This window comes from Lagopus muta, chromosome 7 (genome assembly GCF_023343835.1).
Source record: "Lagopus muta isolate bLagMut1 chromosome 7, bLagMut1 primary, whole genome shotgun sequence".
Lineage (NCBI taxonomy): Eukaryota > Metazoa > Chordata > Aves > Galliformes > Phasianidae > Lagopus > Lagopus muta.
This window is the reverse complement of record NC_064439.1, coordinates 46,299,536-46,326,885: the sequence shown is the minus strand read 5'-3', so window position 1 is coordinate 46,326,885 and position 27,350 is coordinate 46,299,536. Positions and strand designations below refer to the sequence as shown.

Here is a 27,350-nt window from a genome sequence, read left to right as displayed (position 1 = left end):
CTAAAATTACTCATTAGCAATCCATTGTTTTGATCTCCTCCATTTTGTATACATTATTCACTGGCATGCAAATTGAAATTCAAACATCTGGATGTAATCTGGGCAGCCTCTGAAAAGTGTATCTCTGGGTGATTTCCTTTAGATTTGAGCCTTAAAGCTTCATCAGTCAACTTTTTAAACCCATGAAATCGTGACGTGCAAACCAGCGTATTGCGCAGCATGAAAGCTCATGGCATGAAAGATCACTTTGAATAAAAATGGTTCCTTAATGAACTATAATTAGAAAAGGACAGAATGATAATATGCAAACTGCCTTGTATAGAAAGAAAGGAATAAAAATGAAAGCTCCTTTCAAGTCATCTTCATTCCCGTGAATAATCCTTACGTCCCTTTGAAGTTAGCAGAACTATCTGTGTACATAAGGATGACTTCTGAATATGAATGAAGCCAGCCAAAGCCACTGTTAGAATGGAAAGGTAGGTTCTATCAGAAACTTTCCTAGACGAGACTGGGGAAAAAGGGAATTTTTAGCAGGGTGGCATTTAACTGTATCTGTGCAAATTAGCAACTGTACTCACCAATTGATTCTGGTAGGCTGTGACAGCAGTAAAAACTGTCTCTGGAAAGATAAATGTCCTGAACTCTTCGGATTTCAGATTTAACAAAGAAGCCGTGTGATCTTTCTTCTTAATGATGTGGACTCTTGGCTGGTACTTGTGCATGGAGTTTAAAATGATCTGCAAGAAAGAGTTACATGACACTGCCCTGAGAGGAAGATTAACAAGACCCTTGAAGACTATAATGAAGCTGTAGAAGAAGTTGAAGAGGTGGTTTCCTCTGCCTCCCATGTTACTGGTAAGCGTCCATTTTTGGAACATGAGTACCTATTCCTACAGATGAAATGTGTTACCTACCCGATCTTATTGCTTGTATGGGACCTAGTTTGCAGGTTTCACCTGCAAATGTGGGTATTTTATTCTTGAAAGTGTATGACCAAGCCCTAACGTCTACAAAATCATGCAGGTGCTGACTGTAGAAAGCCAAGAATCACCCCCCCAAAAAATAAAAACCACCATTGCCAGCACAAACTGTCTGACCAAAAAATAAAACTTCCCAGATCTTCATACTGTAGCAAGCCTTTAAAGCAACCTACATGATAGATATTCTTCACCATAAACTACCAAGAAGGGAAACTAGTACAGAAACCCCAAATGACCAAGTTTTTCCATTTTGTCTCATTAATTCTTGTTTGTGGGCCCCCGAAATAATTCTAAACTTAATGTACCAACAAACCAATTCCAATGTTCACTGGCGTCAAACAGCGATTCCCATTTGCTTGAATTACCATGGGATGGAGGCCTTTTTGGCTGCCTCTAACCACAGCATTACAATATAAGAATTAAATACAGAGTTCGGCTTGCACCAGTCCTTGTTTTGGATATAATCACAGTCACAAGACTAAATTGGCAAAGGAGTGGGTGGTTCTATTTTACAGGGGCCATAACTACACTGCAGCCAGCTCTGTACATCTGGAATAGCTAATGTGCATTCCTTGGGAAGCGTTAACTTCAGCTGAAACACAGCAGAAGCAGGGCAGTACTTTGTGCTAGCTCAGTAAATAGGAAAGGTTGCATGTCCTCGTTTTTCCTCTGGGGCCAAATATTGCTATGACATGCACTGTGACTGCAGGGGTCACACAGGCTGCACTCAGTGGAGACTGCACAAAGGTACCACCTTAAAGCATCATTGGATGTCATGGGAACAACCTGGAGCAGCTGGCTGCATTGAGTGCTTACTGGTTATTCAGCATGAGCACAGGCCCCCGGCCATCCCATCTGCCCCGATGCTGACACTTCAGGTGTGGAGGTGGCCAGAACAGGTCCTTTTAGGATTAGCAGGGGTCAGATGGACCTTGTGGGCAACTGGCTCCCACCGACGGCAGGCCAGTCACCAGAGGCAATCTGGATGCCAGCTGCAAAATCCTTCGAATCTGAGAACTGTGCTGGGAATCCACCTTCCACATTAGCTCAGGAAGAGTTGCTGGGCAAGGTTTGCTTTTTAAAAGCCTATAGGTTCCTAACTTCTGCCAGGTTAACTTTAAGAAACGCCCGGGCGTAACCGCCTGTGGCTGTTCTGAAATCCCAGCTTTCACAGTTGCCTGTGTTCACACCTCCATGTTTGCTTCTGCAAACATTCATCTGTTTAAGTTTTGCTATCATAAATGCCAGAAAAGCAATTATGATAATGTATACACTCATGATTCACCTCACCATAAACCAGAAATAATGCCACCACAACTGAGTGCAGCCAAAAGTCCCAGGAAAAAACAGCCAGTGTGAAAACCATCACCAGAAATCCAAAAAATGTCGTGCTCATCAGTGTATCACAAGCAGAAAGAAAGAGGAATTACTTGCTCCGCTGCAGAAATCCAGAGGCGAGAGCCACTTCCTTTCTCTGGTAAGGATATCTGCAAGTGTTTCCATGGTGCAAACTGTATGTCATGCACACAGAGATAAGACTTCTGCTTGATGCTTGGGGAGAAAATGTACATAGCTGTGGGGTTATGTGTGCTGCTGAAGATACACAGCAGCAACGCTTGCCAACTCCAGAAGTCTCAGAATAAGAGAAAACAAACAAATGGTAAAGCAAACAAATGCCTCTCTTTTCTTCAGATTCCTTTTCAGGAAACTGAAGCACTCTACAAATAAAACACCGCAATTACCTTCACAACCAAAACTGTCTTCTGGATGATGGAGAAAGCAAGCCGCTAGAACAAACTGAAATTAGGCTGGTTCTAACTGCTGTACCCGTAACTAGTATTTAAAGACAGGCTTTAGGTCATTAAAGCTTCCTCAGGAAGTGACACGCCTCATCAAACGTAATTAACGTTATAGCAGGACAATTAAAAAGATCTCATCAGCAAAGCACAACTCTTTCAAACAGAAAGGCAAATTTTAAAGAGGCATTTCCATTCCTCCCTTGTCTTGGACCTCAGCAGCCACATTTGCCATGCCACAGCAAACATCCTTTAAAGGCTTCAGAGGAAGAATTTGCTCCTTCATTCTATAGAGCATCCAGACATGACATTTACACAGCTTCATAAGGCAGCACATAAAACCTGACACCCTCATTTGGAACATAAAACACGGCAAAACACTAAAAAGGGAGTGCTCCACGATAGCATAATATCTGTCACACAAATCTCAACACAGGATCAAGCCTTCCAGGCTTATTCTTAACCAAATGTGCAAAACTTTTCCATTAACTTCGAAAGCCTTCCACCTCCGCCACTTGGGAAGTGAACCAGCGGCCACACCTCACCCGCTGCAGGCCATGTTCCCCCGCTGCCTGCCTGCACAACACTGACATCTTGCTCTGTTATGTGTCCCTATTCCCGACAGCTTCGCAGACCGACTTCTTTTTTATACTCATCTGGGCTTCTGGGAACTGCACCGCTCCTAACTAGTGTGCGATACACTGCTTCAAGCCCTTTATTAGAGGCACACATGGCCCCTGTTATGATGAAAAATGCTTCTTTTTAAATGCGCACATATACTGCTCTATCATCACTCGGTGAAAGAGCCCACAAATCTTCAGCCTTGCCCTTCTACAGGCTATGAAATAAGAGGGGGGAAAAAAAGACAGCCTCTGCTAGTCCCTCTGCTAGGAAGGGAGCAGTGCTGGGAACTGGATTCAAGAAAAATATATCCACACACAGAGCTTAACAAAGAACAACACATAGGCATCTAGCTGAGCGTTTTTTTAAAGAAATTATTTTTTGGTTGCTTGTTTCTAGGAGGATTTTTAAATGCAAATGATTGTGATTCAATTTTTAGGTCTTGAAATGATCACAAGTCTTCTCTCAGATGAGAATTGTTAGCACCAAGTGCAGCTCCGGCAATTGGCTACCACCTCAGCCAGCCCGCAAAAGCAACAAGCAGCACTTTGTGGGGGCCTTGCTGACACCATGGACACCCCTGTTGCTCTGCTTTACCAGTCAGTTACCTCCTAGCACGTGTCAGAGCTCAAAATGAGCCCCCTCATCCTGACACCTCGTTTACTGACCCTGCATTTAGACTCTTTCCTTTTAACTCCCCCATTCTCAGCCCATAAGCCCATCCACTGGTTTCCAGCTAGGTCTCGTGACACCAGGCTGGTACCAACAAGACCAAATTTCTTTTGGGGCCAGTTTTGTCCAGAGTGACAAGTGAATGCTGTGGTACGCTGACTTTCAGGCATCCCACAGTTATCTCAAGAGCTGTTGAGGCACATTTCATAATCCCATATTCCTTCTTGTGGTGTCTTTTCTGCTAACTCCACGCCCAACTTGTGTTGAGTCTGGAGGTAAAAGAGTTCCTGTGGATGAACCCAACCCTAAGAGATGGCCTGCAATGAGAGGCATCTTCCAAGCACACAGGGACAAGCCTGTAAGCCAGTGTGGGTGGCTAAGCCTGCTGCCAAGTCTCAGCAAGGCAAAGGCAGGAGCACAGCACAAAGCTCAGTCCTCCCTTCTCTCCCTCACTGAAATGCTCAGCTCCACCCCAGGTGTTTCCCCATCCCCAATGGATGCGGTGGCAGAGCGCTGTTTCTCCGGGTCCTTTCCCCAAAAAGGGTTACTCACGTGGCCATGCTGATCCAGCTCGTTGTTCGTGAGCTTCACCTTCTCAAACGACACCATCTGCTTCAGCAACTGCTCACCTGTGAACGGGGAATCGGGGTGCACGTACAGCCTGAAAGACACAGGGAAGAGGCCTCCGCATGAAAACTCGACTCAAATAGGTACCATCTCCATAGGAAAATCCAAAGCAAGATTTTGCTTTCAAGATGTGGCATGGTTTCACAGCAGTAGGTTTCCTGAGAGCTCTGGGCAATACAGATCTGCTAGTACAGCAAGAAGCACGCAATCTGCCCAAATGAATGAATGCCATTAATGAAAGGCAGCAAAGCAGATGCCTGAAGTTGTTTAGTTCACAGGAACTTAATGAAGAATTCTGTGACCAAGTGCTAGATTGCTCCCTGGCCGTAGCTATTATTTTATCCAGTTATCTAAAATGGAGACATTAACTAACGGTCACTGTTGCTTCTTTTCCCAAATGAAAAATTGATCGTCTTTCCCCACAGCTGTACTAACAAGCACTTAAAATAACAATGACTGCAGCTCCAAGAGAAAAAACACAGTGTCATTAGAGAGATAATGGGGGAATGCAGATAAAAATGCATTTTTCTTTATATGTAACATTAAGCCGTGATAATGATTTTAACCTGCATTCGATCACACGTTGGCTGTGGTGACGTGTGTTTATAAGAGGTTGAGGGCTGCGGTCCAGGACAGTGGTCTGACATGAAAGAAATTAATTGCAACTCTGTAATTAACAGCCCACAACCTAGGAAATTAAGCAGAAGAAAAGGAAGTAAGGAAGACATGTAGATAGAATGATATATACATTATGACTAGACGCAGTGCAAGTGCCGGCCTATTTAAAAACAATGATTTTATACGAATAATACGTTGATAAAAATGATTTAACTTGAAAGTGCTTTTGAGATAGCCAATTAAGGGCTGAATTAGAGCTTCAGCCAGTGCAAACCAGGCTGGTTCTGCTGCTGTCGGTGCGTGTTATCACTTGCAGAGGGCCTGGCTCTCTACAGACAGTGTTTTTGGCCACACCAAGAGATTCCCTCTATCATGCAGGGCTGAGATGCTGGCCAACAGAGAGAATTTGTTTGCTTTTTTTTTTTTTTTTTCATTGAGCCATGATTCTAGTTAAGCAAAAGGAGAATAGAAAACCCTCAAAACGATGAGGCTTAGCTGCTTGAGGAACCATGCAGGTCCCTAATCAGCAAACAGCTGAGCTAAAGCCCCCTGAGGCAGCGCTCTGCTGCTCTGAGGGGAAAGAGATATGATCGTGGGCTCGCTGTTTTGCCAACAGAATCCACAAGGCACAGTCCTGCTGGTGAAACTGAAGCTTTACTGGCACGGCTCGCTCCAGGCGGGCAGGATGTTTTCCTTCTCTTGATCCACAGCACCGCTCGACTGGTGCAGCTGCACCCATGGGAGGGATGCTGTGCCAGCGAGCCCAACACACAGGGTCCTCCCTGCTCCCAGCTGTAGAGCAAAGCTCGTGAGGACATAACAGTGCGCCTGAAAACCTAAGATCTTTTATGAAAATCCACTTTGCTTTCCTGTATAAAACAGTCAAAACGTGAATTTTTGAAGCCTCAAATTACAGAAGGCAAAGAAAAAACAATCCTGACCATATCGCTTCCAGCCCCTGCATCTTTGCAGCCAGTCTCATGATTTTTTTTTGGAGCCTGACTCCTAATTTTGCATGTCTGGATAGCTAATGCTGTTTACTGTGATCACAGAGCATCAGGCTCAGCAAGGTTTGGCTAATTGGGACCAAAAAGCCAAACTATTTCAAATATGCACTTGGGGAGCGAGTCAGGATTGTTGTGTGCCTACAAGCCGAGCACCATTGTTTTATGCCATACACAGTTAATGGCTGGCACAGCACTCATGCTGTGAACGAGTTAGCAACGAGCTCGCAAGGAAGAAGCAGAAGGATTGGCACCCCAATAGTGGTTAGGCACACGTGTAATAAACCTGGCTCTTCCATGCTGATGCACCGCATGCCTCCAATCCCGCTGCACGCGTGGCTCCACCTGGCTGACCGCACCTCCCTGCACGCTTCTCCTGCAGCCCGACCCTGCAGCAGAGGGCTCACAGCTAAATGCATTGCCCTCTGAGGCAGGGAATGCTGATGCGGGTGGATTAGAGAAATAAACGCGCGCATTCCTGCGCTGCACACAAAACAACCCCAGAGCTGCGTGAGCTCTGCTGCCCACGGCCGGATGCGGGGATCGCTCGCCCGAGCTCACTGCAGCTTCAGGAGCCTTATTTGGTTGTGAATTTGCTCCACGGTGTTTCGTGATACAGCCCAGGTTTGGGTACGGTTTCCTTCTCGCATAGTTGGGAGTGCTGCAGTGCTCTGCTTCTGTTTAGCTTAGCAGCTGTTCTGGTCCTACAAGCCCTAAAGCTTCTACACATGTTGCTTTTAATTACATCTGTGACCCAAACAGATAATTTTCAAAGTACAATGCCTTTAAAAAATTTCCTCCGTAAGCATGCAAACACTACAATTCCATTAAATAAATGATGATGGGCAGCTTACTGCAACCAAATAAAATACGTAGATGGAAGTGTGTGTGGTGGGGGGGGATGAGAGAAAAGAACTTTATAAGTGAAAGAAAGGGGATGAAAAAGAAGAGGGGCAAACAAATGTACATGCTGAAACTTATGAAACTGATGATTCTTTCTCAAAGCCTCAGCAATGTGGAAGAACAAACATGAAGTATCACACAGGAATTCTATTTCCAGATAGCAGCCTAGCAGATTGACAAAGGACTCTCTGAAAAGTAGTTGTATTCAAGTGATCGTTGCAGCACAAACTTGTCTGACAGCAGGAAGGCAGGGATATTACTGCTTCTTGCAGCAAGTTCCCTGAAGGGCTCATCTTTCAGAGGGAATCACAGCGTACTGTTCAGTTCTGAGGAAGGCTGGCTTAGCGCTGAAAGTTAGTTTTATAATAAGAAAGAGCAGAGCAACTCACAGGTTTGATTCTGCAGAGCCTTTCAGGTAGGCATAAGGGGAGTCCTGAGCAATCCTCAGGTTGCAGTGGTACCCACACAGATACGGGACCTGCTCAGGTGAGGGGGGACACAGCCGTGTGCCTGGGGGTGTGAGAGAGTGCTGCTGGCAGGGCTACTCTTATCACAGCAGGAGCAGATCCATTCAGGATGGGAATGGTGCTGCTTTCTGCTTGAGCAGGATGGAGGCCTCCTACCTCAAAAGTGGTACCAGCACTCTGCCAGCAGCATCGGTAATGCAAACAGCAGCATGCTCCACCTCTTGCCAAGCTTTCCTTACCGAATAATTTAAAGAGCAGAAAGTGCATGTACATGGCACCGTGCATACAAAGGAGAAGGAAACTGTGTCTGCCATCAGCCTGTTGGCTGAACAGCCCGAAAAAGAAGTGAGATGTGCAGCAGAGGTACACGTTTGTACAGAGGAGCACTGACCCAACAGGAACCTTACAGAGCTGCCACCAGACAGTGGTAATTAATGTTAAATTCCAGCAAGGTTTGACCCCAGCCCTATAGCGGCTAGCAGGAAAGGAGTTGCTCATTATTTCAAAGGATCGGTCTCTTATCTTATACTCTTGTGAATATTTCCCCATTGAGCCAGTTCATGTGTGCATCAGCAGCCTATGTAAGGGTACCCCAAAAGCAAATGCTAAAGGGAGAAGCCTGCCCTGAAACTATTTCTGTCCTTCCCCTATTTTTTCTTTTGATGCTGACTCCTTTGGAGCAGGACCCATGTATTTTCCGTGGGGTTTGATCAGTGCCCATTACAATACCCCAGCTGAAGCCCTCTGACGCCAACCACGCTGCAGGAAGGAGCTTTTGGCCACAAAAACAAAGCTGCCATAACTCCTGGGTTACTGCTTTAATAACAGCTTCTCCCTGCACGCCTCCTGCGTACTTCCCCGAGCCGCCTTCAGAGACAAGCAGTCAGCAGGATTTCAGCGGAGCTGCTCCAACAAGGAAATCTCTCAGCCTTCGGTCCCCAAACCCATCCAAACAAAGCGCTGCCACTCCTTCCTTCACTCCTAACGTCTCTCTCTCTAATAAGCAAGATCTCAGCCCCGGGCTAAGGCACCTGGCGCTGCCCTCGATGCCTGCATGGAGCCAGGCATTGCCCCCGTACAGCCACAGCTCTAGCTGAGCAGCGCCGGTCGCGTTGTGATCCCGTGCCGTGCAGGGGATGTGCCACAGAACTGCTGCACTCTGCCTGGAACGGCGGCTTCCCCGTGCAGGGAGGAGTCATATTTATCAACAGCAGTAAGGGAATGCTCACGGAGATTCGTTTCCTACAGCATTTTGCTTCTGTACGGAAGAGGTGTTGGTGTGGAGAAAACAGCTTCGTTTGTCGGTGGGTTTGTTTTTGTTTTTGTCCCCTAAAGTCTCAAGGTCTGCCACAGATCCTCAATAAGAAACCCTCTGTGCCATAGGACTGACCCACGCTTCGCTTGTTCCATAAGGGACAACTAAAGGCAAGAGTGGTCAGTAAGCACTGGACACGTTTTTAAGAAATAATGTGATGCCAAACATAAGCAGTGCTGCACTGTAACGTGGCATCGCCGCCGGATTTGGATAGCGTTAAATTACAAGGTCAGACATAGCGGGGAGGGCAGAACAAACCCAGGGACAAAGCAATGGGTTTCTGAAATTTTTTTCTGATCTGAATTGAGGTAAACTTCATTTAAAAATACATATAGGCATAAAAGAGCCTTCAGCCAGCAGCTTCCTTTAGAAACGCACGCAAATACGCAAGAGCTTTTGGCCAAACCCCGTTCAGCTTCGAACACTGGGTATAAATCAGCCCTCAAGCAAAGATCTGAGGCCCCACTCTGCACCACAGAAATTAATCAGAGTTCTGAGATCGAGTTTGTCGGGCACGGACTCGAGCTCTCAGAGCGCTGTTTGCAAACGGCATCAAAGATTAACAGCAGGTATTTCAGGAAGGAGGGGGAGGGAGGGGGGAATGAATAAATAAAGGGAAGAGAAGGGGAGAAATCCAGCTGCAGAGCCCACAAACCTTGCTGGGAGCGGAGGGTCAGCTTTCCCAGCTACCAGCCAGGAGGAGCGGTGGTAGGCATATCTGTATCTCTTATTGTCCACCGGAACGATATCCATTAGCACGATGTACTTGGCTTCAGGATCCACCCCCGAGAAAGAAACCCTGATCGTGGGAAACATCCTCCTGCAAGAGAGGAAAGCAGGAAATAAATATGGGACAGGGGACAGAATGAAGCGCTTCAGAAAAGCTGCTACGAAGGAAATTTCTATTCAAATCTCATAGAAAAAAATAAAATAAAATGAAAGCATCTACCAATATTGCTACAGCGTGACAGAAATTGCATCCTGTGCACCTCTGCAATATGCACAGAAGTGCTGCTTGAAGTTCAAACGATTTCTTTAAAGCAAAAGGAGAAATGGCAAAAGTGAAAAAGTAAAGGAGACCACGATTATTGCCTGGTTATTAACAGCACACTGTGCTTCCAGAAAATCGTAGCGCCAAAGAAATACTGATTCAAATCTATTTTTAATGAGATACATGCTGGAGCTAGAGCAGTAACGCAGCACTTAATTCAGCAAACATGCTCGCTGATCTTAGATGCATTCCTACAGTATTTCTGAGAGGCGTTTTGAGAATTCAGCTCTCCCTTCGGCATTAACATTTTGACAAATTTCACAGTTTTTTCAGTGTAAGCTTTTTGCCGTAGACCAGAAACAGCTTTAAACAACTTTCGACATATATATATTTTTAAATGAGCTTCAAATTCCAGGTTTTATATATCCGTTGGGGTTATTTTTTTAACAGACACTGGTGCGGAGCCGTTCCTTAGAGAACCAGTCAGCAAACTCCGTTCCGAACGAGTCGCTTCGGGACCAACCCCGAGCAGATGCTCGGCTCCCCCGCGCAGCCAAACCAACACGAAAACCTCCCTGGAAAAACGGTTTGAGGCGACAGCAAAGCCTGGAGTCCTTCTGCGTACTATTTACAAACGAGAGCGGGGATAATCCCCGCTTTCCGTGCCATGTCCGTGCCGGCACAGCCCCGCACTCACAGCCGGGAGCCCGGCGCAGCTGCGTGCGGGCAGCTCCGGGCACAACCAAAGCTCCACCGCACCGCACGGCTCTCCCTTTGCGCACCCCGCAGCGCAGCGCGCGCTGCTCTCACTCCTATTCGCGCTGCGCTCCCGGGTCACAGCCGGGAGCTGGGACTTTTTTCATCTTTATTTCCCCCCCCATCCCCTTTATTTTTCAAATTTCTCTCTTTTGCTTCTTTTTATCACTGCAACTCTTCCCCTTCCCTCCCCCCCGGGCGCTGCTGTCGGGCCGCCGCCAGCCGTACCTGCCGGACTTGGTGATGATCATCTCCGTGCCCAGCTCGTGAAACTTGTCCCACAGCTCCTTGGTCTCCAGGCTGCAGGAGATTTTGGCCATCTCCTCGCTGGGGATGATGGGGGTGGTGGGGATGAGGGGCTCGGTACACAGGGCCGAGGGGCTGCCGCTGAAGTCCCCGTGGGGCTCCAGGCCGGACAGATCGCTCAGAGGCTGCGCGCAGGAGGACTTCTCAACGAATTGCTCTGCGGGGTTCGGGGGAAAGGAGACAGTGAGGGGACGTTGAGCCGGGCTGGCTGCCGGCAAAAAAGAGCTTTCCAAAAAGGAGGCATTTCTCGCTCGGTCGGGCCCCTCCTTCCAGCGCTCCCGCAGAGCCGCGCTGCTCCTCCGGCTGGTGATTTGAGCTAGAATATGGGGAGGCTGGCTCCAGCCCTTCATCCACCCCAAAAAAGGGGAAGGATGCCCGGAGCCGACCCCGGCTGTGGGGCGCGACGGCTGAGGGCGGCCCCGGAGTGAGACTGGAAAGGGGATTTCCCCCAAATCTCCGGGTAATAGAAGCCGGGGTACAGACAGTCGTTTTGCTTAGATTTCTAAGTGAATGGCGTGGGGAAATGGGTTAAAAAAGTTTGAAAAACGATAAAGCGAACGTTTCTAAAAATAAAATAAAATAATAGTAATCATAAAGAGAGAGAGAGAGAGAGAGAGAAAGAGAGAGAGAAATAGCCAAGCTTAGCCCGCTTAAATGTTCCCAACAGGAGCACTGTGGCACAGCCGGCCTGCACCGTGCCTCAGCAAAGAAATAAAGTTCGCGATGGATCCCCGGAATACCCGGGCGGGGGACTCGGGGGGAACGCACAGAGAGCGGCCCTTCCCGGCCCCCAGCCCAACGTTCACGTCGGGCAGTGGCCCTGCGAGCGCGATGCTGATTTCTTGTAGAGCTCTGCGCTCTCTTGGATACGCGCAAGGGACGCAAAGCGCACAGATCGGAGAGGGGGGTGCAGGCGTCTTTTTGATATCCGTCAGGAACGGGAATGCGGGCGATCGCAGAGAAGCCAAATCGCTCACCCGAAAGTCACCCGGAATCGCCAGAAACACCCCTAACTCCCGGCCCGGATGCCGCAGGCTGACGCTGCCGCTCGGAGCCCGCAGCTAGCGCTGGGAGCGAGGGGCTTTGAGGGCTGCGGGCAGTTTTGTCCTTCCCTGTGTACCCCGGGGCTTCTTTTCTTTGACTTTGAGAACCATGGGTCATTCGCTTTGCATATTTAAGCGCTTTATGTCGCAGCAGAAGACGGAAACGCTGCTACCTCGGAGTGTGAGATTATTCTACGAATAGCGAAACCCGAGAAAGAAAAACAGCGGAATGGAACACGGAGGGACCCACGAAAGGGGTTGTGCTCCGAGCAGCCTCTCCCGAAAGCGACGAAAAAAAGACAGAAGCGGCTTTGGCGGAGCGGTTCTCCGCGGGGAGCCTGGAAGAGGCAAAGCCGGGCCGGAGCGTGGGCCGGGTCCCGTTCACCCACCGCCCCGCCGCCCACCTGCGCTCGCCGCCCGCCCACCCGCTCTCACCCAGCGGCTTGATGGTGCTCTCGGCGGCCTCCTTGTCCTTGGAGCTGCCGCTCGACATCAGGGCGGCGATGGAGAAGGCGTTGGCCCGCGACGAGAGCTGCGGCTTCGGGGGCGGTGTGTACTCCATGGCGAGCCCCGCCGGGGCGGCTCGACTCCGCTATTCTCCGCTCTGTCCTGTCCCGTCCCGTCCCGTCCCGTCCCGTCCCGTCCCGTCGCAGCGGCTCTCTGCAGCCGGGCCCGCGCTCTCCCCCGCCTTAACGCGCGGCCGCCGAGATGCTATCGGCCGGCGGCCAATCGGCGGCGGGACACGTCAAGGGCCCCGGGCTCGGCGCGGCCGCGGAGGAGGGGGCGGAGGCGGGAGGAGGAGGAGGATGGAGCAGGAGGAGGATGCGGGAGGAGGAGGAGAAGGAGGAGGAGGAGGGGTGGGCAGGGGGCGGCCGTCCCCGCGCTCTTTCCGCGGGCGCTGAGCTCCCCCGGGCCGCCCCGCTCTCGGCGTCGGTTTTCCCGTAGCGGAATCCCCCGTGCTTTGTGCCGGTCCCGCGGAGTCCCAGCGCGGCCCCAGCCCCGCACCGAGTGCTGCTGGTGGAGCGCGCAGAGCGAGGAGATCCAGGAGAGTCACAGCTGAGGGCTGCTCTGGGGCGGCGATGGGAACGGACTCGTGCTCCCTTCAGCTCTCAGAGTCACAGAGACACAGAACCACAGGACGTCCCGAGTTGGAAGGGGCCCACAAGGACCGTGGAGCCCAAATCCCAGCTCTGCACAGCACCACAGCACCATGTGAGCACTTGTCCGTAAATAAAGAAGCGGGAATGTAACTGAAGTTCCTCGAATAAAATAAACAGAACGGCTTTGCTCCCCGAAACGAGTCAAGGGCAGGCGCGAATTTGTAGCTAAGTTCCACCTTCTAAACTCAAAACGGGGTCCGGGAGAGCTGCAGGGGCAGCAGCGCGCTGCTGGGATCGCTCAAGAGCATCCGCGGAGCTGCCTTTGCATCAGCAGAGCTCCCTCAATGCATATATATACACTACGTGACAAATGCGTATTCAATACAAAAATAAAATTTTATATATATATATATATATATATATGTACAGAGGAGATCTCGCTTTGCCTCGTAGGAGATCCGGCAGCTCTTTGGGCTTCCACTCTCACGGATGGGGCGAACGTAGAGCCCAGCAGCGGCACTGCCGCCCGGCCGCTCCTCTCCGTCCAGGGCAGCGGGGCAATAAAGCGCCCGGCCCGGCGGGGGCTGCCATGCAGGTGCGGCACTGTTCGTGGCTCACGGTGCGGGTCTGACCCGGCCCTACCCGTGCCTTCCTGAGGAGCCGGAACCGGGACCCCGCCGGTACAACGTGCGGAGTGTGCAGAGTGGGGCTTCGTTTTGTTTCAAACGGGGTCCTTCCCCGAGAGAGGGAGAGAGAGAGAGAAAGCAGATCTGCGAGCTGGGCAGGGTTTCTCTCCGTCCGGCGAGAACCTTTAAATTCTCGGTTTTGATGAGGATGAGGGAACGAGGCCCGTCTGGCCCCCCACTCCCCGGGGCAACGAATGGGGGGCCGGCTCCGGCCGCCCCACCCGGGCCTGGCGGAGACGCGCGTGGAGCGGGGCCGCGAGCTGGGATCGCCGGGGCTTGGGATGTCGGGCTTGGGGTGCCCGCTGCCCCCCGATCCCCGGGGATGTCACCGCTCTTTGTCGCTGCCCCCCTCGGCAGCACCGCTTCGCCCGAGCGGGACGGAGCGTTTCGCCTTCTGCGAACCCGTTTGAACGAAATCCGTCAGTGCTGCAAAGCACACGAAACGAGCACCGCAGCTCTTTCTGAGTAGCACACCCAGAGGTTTGCCGTTGGCGTCCCTCTGGCACGGCAGAGCCATTTCATTATACTTCCCCCCGAGATTTAAAAACACTTCCATCTCCTCCCCCCACCCCCAATTACACGAAGACCCCTCGCTGCCTTTTGCCGTGGAAAACACGGCCGCCACCAAGAGAGGCGGCCGATTCGGTATCTCCCCGATGCAAATCCATGCTGGGAAGAGAAAGGCTCTATTAATACCCGAGGGCTGGCAATGAGATTAGAGCCCAATTGCGGGCGGATAATGTGCTAAAAGCTTTCCCGTTCCGTGTAACTCCCCGACGAAAATTATTCGCACATCGCAGGCGGCGGACGGAAGCGGCTTTGTATGCGCGGAGCGGGCACGGGGACACACACACACACACACACACACGCACGCACACACGCACGCACACACGCACACCCGAGGTCTCCCAGGCGGGAGGACCCCGTCAAAACGCTCCTCACCCCGACCCCGACCCACGCAACAGACCCGCTCCCTGGTCAGCCCTCGCTCCTAACGAGACAGACGACACTTTCTCAAAGAGTTTAACCTCCGTCCGTGTGCAGCTCCCGTCGATTTCAGGTCGGGTTGAAGCAATCTCCGCGCACCGAACGGACGCGCACCCGGCGTTGCCCTCGCAGCGTTCCGCCGCCGTAACCCGGAGCAGCAGCGGCCGGCTCGAGGGGAACGGGCACCCTCGTTTAATTCAATTCGTGATCGCTTCGCGTTGTGACAGCCGCCAGGAACGGCTGCAAACCCTTTATCCCGGCCCGGGCTCGGCAGCACCCACGCTGCGCCCGCGGGATCCGCATTTCCCCCGGCCCCGCACCGCTCCCGCCCCGCCCGGCGAAGGGCTCCAAAAGAACTCAATGCACCGCATTTTATGTGCGCCGTCCCAGCTGTTTCGGGGGCAGGGAGCGGGCTTTAGTGTTCTCTGGGAGGATGGTCGCGTGATTTGTTTGTACAAAATAAAGCGTTTTCCATTTCTTGACACACACACACACAAAAAAAAAGCATTGAGAAATGTCCTTCAAAATCACGAAACGTGGCTCGCTCACTTAGCGGATGAGAACAGAATTCAAATGGGAATAAAATTCAACGTGAAGAAAACAAACAAACAAAACCACAACTATATATGTAACTATAGCTACATCTATCTGTCCATCTACGGATATATCCGTCTGTTCATCCGTATGCACATAGCTGCGCCCTACAGCCGAGCTCGCCCGGCGATGCTCCCTCTCTTAGTTACGTTCCGCGCAGCCCGAGGGTCCCCGCACACTGAAACCGCCCCTTCACCCCATCGTTTTCCTGCAAAACAAACAGCGCTCCTGCATTTCAGAGCTCATCTTAAAGACGTAAAAAAGGGGCAGCTCCCGCTACCCCGGCCGTGGCTCGATCCTGCGGCGGAGCTGGGGCGAGCCGGCACCGGGCTGCTGCGCGCTGCAGAGGGACGCGGGGCTGCCCGAGCGATGCTCCAACGCTCCCAGCAACGACCGGTTCTTTGGGCTCGTTCTTCTTTTCTGCTAACAGCAACAGGCATTTGTTGGGAAACTTGGGAATTATCTTTTTCAAGCTATTGGCTATTTCGTATTTTCATAGTGCCAGATTTTCGTCCTTTCGTATTTTCATAGCTTCGTATCTTTGCATTTAATTTTAAACTTAAGAATTATCTAATAAACACTTTAAAACTGTATTACCTGATGGGCATATAAAAATTTTGTTTACTTTGTATTTAATTTTTTTAAATAAATTGTATATTTAAAATACATTAACAAGCAACACGTTGCCAATTAAAAGCATCCAGATTGGTGCCATCTCAAGGAGCACAACGCAAACACAAGGAGTGTTTTCTCAGAACACGCTCAGAACAGAGCTCAGAACCACTCTTGTGATGGTCCCACGCACACTCAGACAAGAGGCAGTTTTTCTCCCCTGGCTTCTGCAGGCCATGGATTGGTTGGTGAATGTCAGTGCTGAGAGCGACGGCGATACGAAAATAGGAATAGCGGGAAGTGTGGGGAAGGACAGAAACCTCAAGAACTAAGAAAAACAGCATCTGGCCAATGCTAAGACTTTTTTTTTCTTTTTTTTTCTTTCTTTTTTTTTTTCTCTTCTAAATAGAAGCGTCTCTGGTTTTAGGTCTTCAGCTCGCGAGGTGCTGGGTGTTGCTTACTTCATCCAGATTTATGGCTCCTCAACACTTCTTTTGCTGTGTCCCAAGTTCCGTCCCAAAATATCTGAAGCTGAGAACCTAAAATTAGAGCCTGCCTCTGAAACTGCTGACCCCTGCACATTTTCCCTCTGCAAACGCACAGCAGCAGGAGCACACCCAAAGACAACGGGTTTTGCTTCAAGAGCTGGCAGTAGAAGAAATTAAGAAAAGGCTATCGGCCACTTCTTGAAAACTTTCTGGTTTTTGCACAGTGATGCACTGTGCTCACTTTGTGTCCCGGATCTCATCTGGGAGAGGCAAAAGAAAATGTTTGTCAGTTTCCAAAATATAAAGAGCGAGAAAGAATAGAGATGCAGGGAGCAGCCCCATCTGCTGCCCGAAGCACCACTGCAGCCCCAGCACAGAGGGCACAGCCAGAGCATGGCCAGGCACAGCTGGTGTGGTTCCACGTGGGGACACGAGGAGAGCATTCCTGCAGCACAGAGAGAGGCAGCACAGTATGGGGAGCTGCAATGGGGTGTTCTGGCATGCAAATGATTTTGTTTAAAGTGTGCAGTGCTAAGGCCTGCTGTTTCAAAAGTATTCAGGATTAGGGCTTGGAAAACATATTTCAGTACCCATAGCATACTGCTGATTTATCTGGCTGAGCTTGTTGGGTGAAACAGGGCTTATTTAGAATAAGCTGGTCGTAAATAATGCTAGGGGAAAGCAGTTCCCAAGTTTGTGCAGCTCTCTGCGCAAGCTCTGCTGGCAGCTTGGCACCCGCACCGTTTTCATTTCAACGGTGTGAAGACAAGTGTACAAGCTGTGTGCTTCCTGCCCCGGCTGCCAGCCCTGCAACACAGCCCAGCCTGCTCCCATTGCTTCCATCAGAGCACGGAAACCAGCCCACCTGGAACCACAGCTGTAACACATTCCCAAAAGCCACTCTGGTCACTGCTGGCGTGCAGAGGTGAAAATCCAGCCCTGCTCACATTAACAGTTTGCTTAGTGTGGATAGAGGAGGAACACAAACCACTGGTCCAATGGGTTTTTTGAGACTTGGTGGTGGTAACGCAATATTTGTGGTCTGTACGAAAGCTCTTAGCAAGAACGAAAATGAGACTTCTGGGTGACGTTGAAACTAACACAACAATTACAATGGTTTATATGTAGTATACATATGAATGTGGGTTTTGTGAAGGAGGGATGTGTGTAGCCTTGTGGTGCCTGAACTTGTTAGTTGGAAGTCTGTCTTATCAGTGAGGAAGCACTGGCCTCAAGTCTCCTCATGGAATGTAAACTGAGGCTTGGTTTTTGATGAGATACAGAGAGATTTGCCACATTTGACAAAATTGTGACTGATGTTGCATTTATGTAATACATGAATGAAGCAAAAGTAACTTGGTGGGTAGAATCATGGCTCACTAGACATAACCAATGCATACAACCATAATTTATAGCAGCGTATGTAAGTTGGATATTTTAGGGATCAAATCAATAGGAAGTATAAAGATGTGAAAACAGCTCTTTTCCGCCAAAATAAAGAGATCATTTATCACAAATCAGAGATATGAGAGAAATCAGCACTGCTAGACTCACTTTGGGACGCTGTTGAGCAGGGATGGCACTGCATTATCTGCCCAGCACTCTGTTTTAGAACTGTGGAGCAGAAGGAATTCCTCCCATGCAAGGCAATATCAGAGACAAAGACCATCCCTGCACCCTTATTGATATCCCTGCCTCCAAGCAAACTGCAAGCATTCCTGTGTTCTCATATCACCTGTCCCAGCCAAATCCCAGAGCACAGAGCTGGTGGTCAGCAGCAGCAAGAGCAGCCCTGACCTCTGCTCAGTCAGTTACATTCTGTCTGCCAGTCAAGAGAGCACAGAGTGTACTTTCACCATCACCCACTGCTCACAGCTGTGCTAAGCGTGGCCAGGGATTCCCTGCTTTGACTCCACAGTTTCCTCTGAAATGTAGAGTCAGGCATTTACTCATGTTTTGTTTTTATTTTCTTTTTTCTCTACTCTTGAAGAGAACTTTCTGTGATGGAGGGACTGATGGAAATCAGCACAGTGCCATGCACTGTAATGCCACCTGTATATGGAAATCAAAGTAGAAATTATTTGTCAAATCACAGATCTCTTTCATTGTTTTCCTTTAATGGAAATTATTGTTTAAACTATATCAATATAATACATCTCAAGTTAAAAACTTATTTTATGTTGTTGCTTTTCAGCAAGGCAAGGATGTGACCAAGAACTAAGGTGTAGCACAAGCTGCTATAGCCAAGTGTTGTTCAGAAAACCAAGGCACAACTCCTCTTATATGCAAATCCTCACATTCCTCCTTCTTTTGAAGAAGTCCTTGAGCAGGTATGGAGCACAGAACTTTGTTTTACATCTTCCAGCGTGAAACACAGCAGCCAAAGCATAATGCAAGAAAAACTATTTTGGTATCTCTTTCTTTTTGGAAACAGGAGCACAATGAATGCAGGCACTAAGGCAAACCTGCTCTCTCAGGATTGAAACACTTGGACATAAGTGATTCTATGGAAAGCACTATTTATATAGTACACAAAATACTGGGGCTGTTCTCCGTGATTAGCATGGATAGCCTAAAAATGCCCAGAATAAGTGAAACTTGAGAGGAAAATTCCCTTTAGCATACCAGAATAAATTAGGAGGATTTACTAAGCAGAGAGCAAAACCGAGACTGGCACTGGAAGAAAGATAACAGCATAAAGTAGGTTGCAACAGTAGGGGAGAGCTGGAGCTGAATTCAGTGCAGATTTTGAAACAGGTATGTTATATCTAAAAGGGAAATAAAGGATAAATTCTGAAAAAGAAAAAAAGGAAGAGGGAAAGGGAGGGGAGGAGAAGGGAAAGGAGAGTTAGATATATTTGGACTTCATAACAGAAAAATAATTAAGAGCAGTGATTGAGAGCAAGGAGGCTTGGTGCTAGGTCCCAGGGCTGGAACCACGTGCTGGGATAACAGCTTCTTGACACAGTGAGCTTCTACGGCCATCCCAGTTGTTTTGTGTTTCCACCCCTCGTTGGCAGTGCTGTGCTTACTTTTGATCCATGAGGGATGGGAGCAGAAAACGAGTGGGATTTAAGCTTTGGTTGAAGCCCAGGATTGCAACTGCTCCCATGCTTCTGCTCACCGCCAAAAACGCGTGCGGTGCCACCAGCCTGATCAACGAGGGCTTTGTACCAGAAGTGCCATACAGAGAGCTGGAATTAGCACTGCTCACTAACTGGGATCTTCAGAAGACAAATGATCTGTGGGCTCTGGCCAAGCTTTCACACAGAAGAAGATAGAGTCTCTTCCTAAAGCCGGTGTGGGTGCTCCCTACAAGCCGATGACACTCTCATATTCAATCAGGTCAGATTTAAGAGAGCTTTTAAAATATTTTTGTTATCAAAGCAGCTAAAACTTGAACCCTTTCTGAGTTCATTTCACAAGGCACTGAGCCTTCTGCACTGATGTGTTTCTGAAGACTGGGAAGTGCATTTATACTTTTAACATGCACTCAGGTTTTCAGCAAAAGAAATGCCGTATGAAATCAGTCACTTAATATTTGCAACCTGCATGGCAGCCTTTTCTTCAGTTTGACAGAGGAGATTATGCCCACAAATAAACATTCCCAATAGTACATTTGGGCTCTTACCACGTGGCATCTGTCAAACAACTTGCCATCAGCTTTCTAAAATTGACAGTTTCAGTGGATTTCTGCTAAATGCTGAAAAATAGTTTTTCTGACCTCTTCTCCATTGAAGATTCAGACACCAGCTGAGGCAGCTGTCCAGTTTGCAGCATGATATAAGAGGAGAGGAATTAACCGAATGGCAATTGAATTTGGAAATGTCTTTAGAGAAGCCACTGACTGCTGCAGGAAAAGGAGTATTACTGAGTTCTGCTGTCACGAAAATGGATGACATGTGCTAATCTACACTGACTGATTCCTCTCTAATGTGTGACCTCAGCACCGGGAGACTGAATGGGAACAGCTTGCGCTCACATGCAACACAATGGTCACCTTCATTTTGCTGAGCTTCTCCGTTAGAACCTGAATATATTCAGCTTTAAATAACATGTAGCCTTGGCATTTCTCATCTCTACACTATACTCTTTCATCTAAAAATTTGTGTCTGTTACGGGATGGCGCTTTCAATATCGATGACAGTGGAATTATGGTAGTGGTGCACACGTGCCCCATTGATAGCAGTGTAGATAGTGAAGAAAGGGGCTGGAGAAGCAGACACTGCAGAGCAGAATCTCTTCTGTACCCCTCTCCTACCCTTTTATTTTTTGTTGTTTTTTCCCCTCTTTTTTCAGAAGAATGCATGTCGTGAAAGCTGCACCACGCTGAATGCTGGAGAACTAATTGCCATGTGAGAGAGCTTTGACAGCAAGTTGGGAACAAAAAGACAGGACCTTGGAGTGTATCTGAGACATAAAAGTGAGCTTCATGGGTACAGGGATGGAGAAGAGAGGTCATACATGCAGCTGTGGAAAGGAAGGGTTAGCCCTTGTGAAAGTCATCTTTCTCTTTCCCGTCTTTCTCTAAGCAAATTAGTCTTCAGTTGATTTAAAATGACTGCATAGATCATCTAAAATGACTGTATAGATCATCTGAGTGCTACTTCACAGCCATCACTGGAAGCCTGCAGTTCTTGACATCTGTAACTTACTTTTGCTTCTCATTTTCCTACGTAAATTTGCCTTATTTTTTGAAAAGAAAAACAATTGTTTCTTCTGTGACATTTCAGGTCCCCCTTGGAGCACGTAAGCTTTGGGGCAAGGCTGAAACATCTCCACTTTCAATCTCAATCTCCAGAGATGTTAACAATAGGTGATCATCCTTCAGCGCTCTTCCTGTGGCATCTTAGGGAATCATAGAACAGCTTGGGTTGGAAGGGAACTCAAAGACCATCTAAGCCCAGCTCCCTTGCTGTGGGCAGGGTTGACAACCACCAGGTCAAGCACTGGATAAGGACGCCCAGTGGCGCATCCAGCCTCTCCCTGAACACCTCAAGGACAGGGCACAATCTCTCTGGGCAGTCTGTGCCAGCACCTCATCACCCTCTCACTGTATTATGTACTTAGGCAGCCATTTAGCTGGAGCTTTGCTAAAACCCAGAGTTCCTGGTGAATGCCCTAGCAAAGACAGGGTCATTTCAGCAGCTAGCAATATTCCTGGACTGATTCTTGGTATCTTAAAACAACTTCTCCTCAGAGCTATAAATCAAGTGGGAAGGACTGCAACACTTTTGCAGCCCAATGGAAAGTGAATTACACAAATAAGCTGTCCATAACTCCACCACATTTTTTTTTCACCAACCCATACAGCTGACACCACAAGCGGTGGTTATTTGCTGCTTGGTGTACCCGGCTCCTTTCAGCACACCCATTGCTTCTGTCCCTGGGCCTCTCTGTTAATTGATAGAGTGTATGTGGAACTTTCATGTTATTGTCTGTCTCTGGTGAGGAGGAGGCAGCATGAGAAAGCGTGGGTACTGCTCCTGGGGGAGGAAGGAACATGAGAGGAATAACAGAATTCATAAAGCTTGAGGACAATGATGCAGGCTTTTCCTGTGAAAGGAAAGACTTCATAGTTGGCTCTGCATATGGAACCCAGATTTTACAAAAGCTGGGTTCCCTTCTTCAGAAGAAAGACAGAAACCAGACTTACGGTCTGTTGAGCAGACTGTATCAGTGTGCCACAAGGATTCCACACCACCTCAGACCTGGCCAGGTGTCATCCTGTGCAAGAGGGTGATGGGGAGCTCCTAGCAGGCTGTGGCCATCCAACGGCCAGGGTTTGGAAGAGCTTTAAACTATTACTGTTAGATGAGATAACAACACGTGCAACGCAGCTACCATCAATTTCTCCTTCACTAGTATGATTCACTTCTTATTTTTTCAAACTGGAGCATGCAACAGATGAAATCATTGCATAAACCCCTATAATCAAAGCAAAGAAGAACGTGCCAGATCTCACAGAATTCACTGTGTAGGGAGATTACCTTCACTTCCTGGACTCAAGGAACAAGCCTGCTGATACCAGCATCCTTCATACCGGCTGTATGGAGGAGCAGGCTGCTGCCCCATGACACAATGATGCATGCAGAGTGAGCAAATTTCAGTACAACTTCTTCAGAGCATGTCTTGAAGGGGCATAAAAAAGAAATACTTTGCCTAAGCAGCAGGTTCAGCGAAAGCAGGTCACACACAGATTTATGCCTCTTGATAAACTTCTCTGTGTCAATAACTCTTCCATAAAGAATCTCTATCTCCTATATTAGGCTTCCTGCAGTCACAAAACACACAATCATTTAATATTATTAGCATCCTGTCCTTACTTTCACATTTATTTGAAAAAGGCCATGTAGTTCAGACAGATTTCTGGAAGAGGGGCAGACAGGCGGAATAGTTTCAGCTTTGTTTCTTTAGTAAGCCAGCTTTAAAAAAAAAAAAAACAGGCAAAAACCATATTTCCTTCATGGTAATATCAGAGCCACCAAGCATATCTGCTTTGTGTTATATAAACAAATACAGGCTTTGGGGTCACAAGCCCCCCAAGAGAGGCATGGAGATGTTTTCCTAACAGCCCATGTGCTCAGTGTGGCAGATGAGGATCCCGCAGGTGACTCATTAGGATAGACCTCCCCAAATGAAAGAGGTATTGAAAGCAAATTGCATAACATCCCTGTCAGATGGATGCAGAAAACAGCAAAAAGCAAAAGGCCCCTTGGGCAGAGTGAGTGGAGAAATCCTGACTGGTATTTCCCCGTCGTTTCATGTCCTATAGTTCAGGGGAGTAAAAAAGGACAGCGTTAATGAGGTAAGAGCACAATACTCTGGGAGCTTGTCCTGCTCTTTGCAGCTTGACCAGCATCTGGTTAAAAAAAAAAAAAGAAAAAAAAAAAGATAATGAAATACTGTGGATGTGGGAATATTTTGCCCTTGGCAACAGTGAAGAAACCCATATAACTTATCTAATATGTCAGCAGATTGTTAGGAGCCAACGTGACCCCAGTTGGGTGGGTACCGCATCTATGCAGAAGTATAATGGTACGGAGAGGAACATAATGAGAACCAGGCCGAGCTGCAGCATGGCTCACATGGAGAAAGGCTTTCTTTGCAGTCACTGCTATGTGTCAAGGAAGTGGAGCCTTTTGTGAGTCAGCAGCAGCAGCACCAGCGTTCCCTCAGAGGGACATTGAAGAAATGGCTAACAGATCTGAATCAAAGCTGCGCAGCCTGGAAATTAGCTATTGTAGCATATGAAACCTTCCATGAGAATGTCAGGAAGGCTTTACTTGCTCTCTGTTTTCATAGAAAGTTTTAGATTATTTAGGAATGAAATCTGCTCCTTTTTCTCCTCAAAGAAGTCCTCAGAGCTTTGTGGAGAAGCAAATGCTGTAATGCAGTGCAGGAAGGGAGGGAGCAGAGAAGTAAAGATGGCTTGGGACTACTGGTCTGTTAATTCAAGTACTGCCTGCAGGACAAGGGGAACTTGTAGGAAAAGCACCAGGGAACCAGGTATGAGTTCATCACTGTATGACACACTCCTTTGAAAAGTAACATGCAACTATTTTACTTCCCCTGTTCCTCAGTTCTTGTTCAGGGCTAACTATGTGAAAGATCTGGCACTGCAGCCATCTCTATACAATTGTACTTCCATGGTGGTGGATTTTAGAAGAGAGATTTCAGTTATGTCAGTAGTAGCCCTGTGCCCAATCCCAACAGCTCCATTGCACTGACAAAGCACCAGCCAGGAGAAAAGTGAGTAGAAGAGGGGATTAGAGCTGCAGGCTGACTAGACATTTAGTACTGCACATACTCTGCATATCAACCACTATCTCCAGCCAGCTCAAGAAGGCAACAGAGCACATCGGGCCAGTAGTACAACTTTCACACTCTTCTTTCAATGACTCACTAACAAAGATTCTGAGAGATGGTGCTGGTATTAGCCAGCTCATTCCACTGAACTCTGCTGGAAGCAAATGTAAGCTTTATGGCTGAGCAAGGGTATTGGGCAAGTGTTCATGTAAGAAGGGCAGCAGGGTAAATACCATTCATGAGCCTGAGGAGCAACAAAGCTCATCTTCCTATGCTTGAACAAATAGTACTTCCCACTCTCTTAAATCAAATAAGCTTCTTCGCTAGGTCTGAGCATAACCAAAATACATATCCTCAGGATGCAAAAGCTGATCATTGCTTGGTTGGGGGCACACAGATAATGACAACAGCCATACAGGAGTAGGCAGGCATTCCTGAGGAGTCCATGAGAGAAAGATCTGGGGATTTCTAGCACCAGGAGAACACAGTGAAACTCAGCTGAGCTCAGACCACACAGCTGGCCACTGACATCTGCAGAAAGCTGTAGCTGCCAAATCTCTTTCTTGGGACAGATCTGTGGGGAAGTGCTTCACTTGTTTGTTAAAAGCATCTCCCCATACTCAGCAGGTAAGCTGCAAGAGTACAAAGCTGAGAGCCTACAAGCACACACCATGGGGACAAGAGGAGACAGCAAAAAGCAAAACAGGTCCTTTATCCCACAGCCCTCTTTGGAGAAAGTGTGCCACCAAGTGTCTGCTAACACCAGCTGCTGAAAGCGCAGCACGTTTAATGTCAGTTAATTAATGCATAGAGAATGCATTAAGAGAGAGAGAGAATTCTGCATGAATGTAGCAGAGTGCTCATTTAATTACTAGAGAGACCCAGCAAACATGTGGTGTTGCATCCATATCACTCTGAATACTGGGGAGGTCATTGTCCCTCTCTCTCTGGTATATGAGAAACAAAGAGCTTGATTGCAGTCTCAGTTCCTGGACACTCTGCTTCGGTGCAATAGTGTTTCTCAAGAATATGTCCTTAGCTTCAGTTGCAGAAAGCAATGCTTCTGCATTAACCATAATAACAATAAATAATGATGAAAGGCCTGTGATGCTACTTCCCAGTGTACAACTTGTGAGCTTAGGAAATAAGGAAAATTACTATTGATAGTCTGGAAAAAACTACATGGGTTAGATCCAGTATTGTCTTCTAGAAGAAGGTAGGATGTATGCTTACCTCTCATGAGGCTCAGACCAGCGCCACATCAATCAGAAAATGGCAATGATCTTTCACAGCATGCAGCCAAAAGAGCTACCTGAATACAGAGGTGTTCCACTGCCATACCAGGAGCCCTCATCTGGAGACACAGCCAACAGAGTGGGGTACTTTGCAGGAGCAAAGCAGTTCGGCAGCCCCTAGGGAAGGAGCAGAGTTTCTGTCTGGCGTGACAGTGATAGCTGTGACAGCAAAACCAAGGCACACTGCAGGTTGACTACTACTGCAACACAACAAGCAATCTTCGCTGGGATCTGCAGTGAAACCAGTGCTGAGGGATGTGCTGTGTCATGTCATCATCACGAAGACCCAGCATGTACACTGACAGAACTCCTACTGCACTGGAAGTGGTCTGGTTTTTTTTCCTTTTACTTACTAAATAAATGCAAACCCTATGCAGAGTATTTTGCAGCCCACTTTCCAGCAGATTAATTAAACCACGTTCAATCTCCATGTGAACTTTTGTTAAAACCAAGGTTGCTCTTATTTGATCTCATCTGCTTCACTTCCAAAGTAAAAAGAACCATAATAAAAGATAAATTGAACTAGGAGTTTGACTCAAGAACTGAAATGGAGCTCATCTAATAAAATGTACACTTTTCATTCATTTGGTTGCTTTTTCTATCTGTCCCCATGTAGGAAAGCCATTAAGCTTCACAAGCTTTGGTCTTCTCTTCCATTCACAGATTGAATCTATCATGGTCACAACTTCACCTCAAGTCAGAGCCAGTACGCAGACATTATGGCAAAATTAAAAGCAATCAAAGCTTTACTGCTGCATATTTTGTCTTGCAGACTGCATGAGACAGAGACAGTTTGGTTCACAATGCAACTTTAAAAAGAAAAAGTCAGATGCAGTCTCTCTCAAACAGCACAATTCCCTGGGATTAGGAGACTGTCACTCAGCTTTCATCTCTCATTTTTCCCTTTGCTCATTTTTCCATCTAAACAAGAAGCGTTATTAAATCGAGAGGATTAGCAACAAGATCAGTGCTATTTTTTGGTGCATTTTGCAAGGAAAGAAGCACCCCGCAATTACTTGCAAAGCGAGTGATTGTGAAGATGCTGCAGGAATGGACACGCACACGAAGCTTAGGGCTGCAGCTGAGCTCCTGCTGCTTACGCAAGCCCTTCAGACAGGCTACCTGTTCTCAACCTAATTTCGGTATTATGGTAGGGAGAGAAGTCTCTCGGTATGAGATCTGACAGGCATGTGTTCTTGAGGAAGTGGAGGGGAAGCCCTCCGTTCATATGACTAATTAGACAGGCTTCATGCTGGGTTGCTCTTTTTTGATGCTGATCCCTGTACTAATTGTCAGTTTGTTCCTCGGCAAAGCAAGGTTGAGTTCAAATGCTGCAGCGCCTTGTTCCCCGTTAGCTTTCCTGACCTGAAACTGATGCGAGTTGACAAGCAGCAGACTGGGAGAGCGCGCAGCTCATTCCGCTTGCAGAGCGCGCATTTTGGAGCCGGGTCACAAGAGGAAACGGGAGCACAATTAGCAGGGAGCAGTCACCACTCAAATAAAGTGGCGGCTGGACCCTGAAGCGGCAAAAAGAGGGATTTGAAGAGGAAGAGGCAGTGTGATGGATGAGTAGCCGGTCCTGTTTGAGACCTCACAGCCCGCTCGGAGAAGTGGAGAGGGTTTCGTTTTTGACCAGATCTCTGCTCTGACTTTTTGTTCTGCTTTTCTTTTGGTTCAATC

The 27,350-nt window shown here is 48.1% G+C and overlaps 1 protein-coding gene across 2 annotated transcripts in view; it reads right to left on the bottom strand.

Moving 5' to 3' along the window:
- TBX20 (T-box transcription factor 20) overlaps positions 1-15,083 on the bottom strand; it is a 36,455-nt gene extending 21,372 nt beyond the window's left edge. Inside the window, exons 1-5 of one of the 2 annotated variants that reach the window (XM_048950796.1) lie at positions 12,535-15,083; positions 10,979-11,213; positions 9,659-9,823; positions 4,622-4,730; positions 579-737 (exon numbers count right to left, since the gene is read on the bottom strand). In XM_048950796.1, coding sequence (XP_048806753.1) covers positions 579-737; positions 4,622-4,730; positions 9,659-9,823; positions 10,979-11,213; positions 12,535-12,661 — 795 coding nt within the window. In that variant the 5' untranslated portion in view covers positions 12,662-15,083. Of the gene's footprint in view, positions 1-578; positions 738-4,621; positions 4,731-9,658; positions 9,824-10,978; positions 11,620-12,534 lie in introns of both variants that reach the window. The other variant, XM_048950795.1, reaches the window with a different exon arrangement.
- Positions 15,084-27,350: the final 12,267 nt, after the last annotated feature.